Source organism: Mobula hypostoma, chromosome 8 (genome assembly GCF_963921235.1).
Source record: "Mobula hypostoma chromosome 8, sMobHyp1.1, whole genome shotgun sequence".
NCBI lineage: Eukaryota > Metazoa > Chordata > Chondrichthyes > Myliobatiformes > Myliobatidae > Mobula > Mobula hypostoma.
Genome location: NC_086104.1, coordinates 42,384,431 through 42,387,830, shown reverse-complemented (window position 1 = coordinate 42,387,830; position 3,400 = coordinate 42,384,431). Strand labels below are relative to the sequence as shown.

Genomic DNA, 3,400 nt, shown 5'->3' with positions numbered 1-3,400 from the left:
TTTGCACAGACTGGCACACCTACCTTCTTTAAAGTTCCCTGTCCATACTAATCAATGCCCTGTCAAGGCATAGACAATTTTAACTGAAAGAACAGCTGATACTTGACAAATGGCCCAGGTTGCTTTCCCCTCTCCTAAAGTTTGTATTTAAAATGTGAGAGCTTCCCTTCCCTCTTCGGATTTCTGAACAGCCCATGAACTGATTCTTCCGTTTTGGCACTATTGATTTATTTTGTAATTTTTAGCTGTATTATCCTCCCGAAAAACAACAAAAGTCACGCCCTATGAGTCAGTGATAGTAAACCTGAGTCTGATCTAGTTAAATGCAGAAAGTGAACACACCTGTCCCATCGCCAGACCTGACTTAAATCATATAAGGAAAATGACCACGTTCCCTTGGGCAAGGATTCTAACCTCAATCACTTCCCCATTTCAGTATAAATCCATTTCTTCATCAAGAAGCATTGACTCGGCTTCTCTCAGGTATTGATCCACATTTAAAAAGTTCCTCACCAGACCTTGACCTCCGCCCACTGCCAAAACCTCTCAGTGGTATCTTTTTCATGCAAAAGGTAGTGAGTTATGGAATGAACTGCCAGAGGCCGGTATTATTACAATGTTTAAAAGACACTGGGACATGTTTCATGGATATAAAAGATGTAGAGGGATATGGGACAAATGCAAGCAAATGGATTTAGCTCATGAAGGCAATTCGCCACATAGAAACATAGAAAACTTACAACACAATACAGGCCCTTCAGCCACAAAGCTGTGCCAAACATGTACTTACTTTAGAAACTACCTAGGGTTTCTATTTTTCTAAGCTCCATGTACTTATCCAAAAGTCTCTTAAAAGACCCTATTGTATCCGCCTCCACCACCGTAGCCGGCAGCCCATTCCACGCACTCACCACTCTCCACGTAAAAACTTACCCCTGACATCTCCTCTGTACCTACTTCCAAGCATCTTAAAACTGTGCCGTCTCATGCTAGCCATTTCAGCCCTGAGAAAAAGCCTCTGACTATCCACACAATCAATGCCTCTCATCATCTTATACACCTCTATCAGGTCACCTCTCATCCTCCGTTGCTCCAAGGAGAAAAGGCCACAAGAGGTCTGCAGCAGATGCAACCTCACTGGCTCTCCACTCGGCCTTGGATCACCTCGACAATGGTAACACTTACGTCAGGCTGCTGTTTATTGACTACAGCTCACTGTGCAACACTATCATACCCTCAGTACCAATCAACAACCTCCAAAACCTGCGTCTCTGTACCACAGACAGTGCGGATTGGAAATAAAACCCCCTGCTCGCTGACAATCAACACTGGCACAGGTCAAGGATGAGTGCTTGGCCCACTGCTCTACCCTACACCCATGACTATGTGGCTAGCCACAGCTCAAACACCATTTATAAGTTTGCCAATGATACAACTACTGTTGGCAGAATATTAGGTGGCGACTAAAAGGCATACAGGAGTGAGAAACCTCAACTATTTAAGTGGTGTTGCAACAACCTTTTGCACAATGCCAGTAAGACCAAGGAATTGATTGTGGACTTCAGCAAAGAGGAAGTCGAGGGAACACATATTAGTCTTCATCAAGGGATCAGCACTGGAAAGGGTGAGCAGTTTCAAGTCCCTGGGTGTCAGCATCTTTGAGGATCTATCAATAGTGATGCAGTTACAAAGGAGGCAAGATGGCGGCAATATTCTCAGAAAAGATTCTAGCAAATTTCTACAGATGTACCATGGAGAGCATTCTAACTGGTTGTACAACCGTTGGATATACATCAGTCATGGTCTGGGGCCTCTGCATAGGATCAGAAAAAGCAGCAGAAAGTTGCAAACTCAGCCAACTCCATCATGGGCACTATCCTCCCCAGCAACCAGGGCATCTTCAAAAAGCCATGCCTCCAAAAGACAGCACCATGTTCGCTGGCATGGCTCGGGAGGGTTTAAACTAATTTGTCAGGGGGATGCGACCCAGAACGATAGAGAAGCGAAAGAAGTGCATGGAGTAAAGCCAGATCTAACATATAGAGAGGCTTTGAGGAAAGAGAAGCAGAATAAACGGCGTAAGGGTAGTAAGGTAGAAGGGCTGAAGTGTGTGTATCTCAATGCAAAAAGCATCAGGAACAAAGGTGATGAACTGAGAGCTTGGATACATACATGGAATTATGATGTAGTGGCCATTACAGAGACTTGGCTGGCACCAGGGCAGGAATGGATTCTCAATATTCCTGGATTTCAGTGCTTTAAAAGGGATAGAGAGGCGGGGAAAAGGGGGAGGAGGGGTGGCATTACTGGTCAGGGATACTATTACAGCTACAGAAAGGGTAGGTATTGTAACAGGATCCTCCTTTGAGTCAGTATGGGTGGAAGTCAGGAACAGGAAGGGAGCAATTACTATCTTGGGGGTATTCTATAGGCCCCCTAGTAGCAGCAGAGATACAGAGGAGCAGATTGGGAGGCAGATTTTGGAAAGGTGCAAAGATAACAGGTTTGTTATTATGGGTGACTTTTTTTTTCCCCTTTTTTTTGAGCAAAGAAAAGTTACATAAAACTTTATTACAGATTCATCTTTCAAACATAAAAAAGTTACACAGTCTATAAAAAGTAACATTCTCACTGATATTGTACATCCTGGGGATACACTTGTACCCCTTTATTTGTTCCTTGAAGCAGTTAGAGATCGGCCAACTGCTGTCCAAAGCATCTGAATCAATCACAATACATCTGGTTTGGATGCTGCTTCAGCAAAAGGCCTTCACTAGTGACAAATCATTCTGCAGCATTCGAACCAGTATTTTTGCCATCGCAAGCTACAATCTTCACTTTATCCACTTTGACGAGTACAGTAACTTCTTGGAATTCCACATCATTCAGAACAAATGTCCATAGATTATCACAGAATCTGTATGTGTTCAAAGAGCCCCTGAAGTTGACTCGATTGTGCACTCTCTGTGCCAAGGCGTTGTTGATTGCTTTGTCAAACTGTAACAGGACCTGGAGAGCCAGTTGAGGGCTGATCTGCTGGGACTGGATCAGCTCGTCCAGGCTCTCCTGCAGACTGTTTCCCAGCGTCGTGTTCCGGTACAGCTGATACGCTATCACGGCTGCCCAGCAACACTGCGCAGGCGCGTACTGATCAGCTCCGCCCTGCAACCCTGCACCTGTCATGGGTGACTTTAACTTCCCTAATATTGATTGGCACCTGATTAGTTCCAAGGGTTTAGATGGGGCAGAGTTTCTTAAGTGTGTCCAGGATGGATTCCTGTCACAGTATGTGGACAGGCCGACCAGGGGGAATGCCATACTAGATCTAGTACTAGATAATGAACCGGGTCAGGTCACAGATCTCTCAGTGGGTGAGCATCTGGGCGACAGTGACCACCAC

General features: G+C 44.9%; 1 protein-coding gene across 1 annotated transcript; it reads right to left on the bottom strand.

The window, feature by feature from the left end:
• Positions 1–2,605: 2,605 nt before the first annotated feature.
• Positions 2,606–3,183, bottom strand: LOC134351143 (transcription initiation factor IIA subunit 2-like). Its single transcript, XM_063057258.1, has one exon. The coding sequence runs from the start codon at positions 3,181–3,183 to the stop codon at positions 2,785–2,787; it is 399 nt and encodes a 132-aa protein (XP_062913328.1). The 3' UTR covers positions 2,606–2,784.
• Between the last annotated feature and the right edge of the window lie 217 nt (positions 3,184–3,400).

What these genes read in the sequence shown, in the direction of transcription:
- LOC134351143 (XM_063057258.1), bottom strand. Translation starts at nt 3,183, where the DNA reads ATGACAGGTGCAGGGTTGCAGGGCGGAGCTGATCAGTACGCGCCTGCG.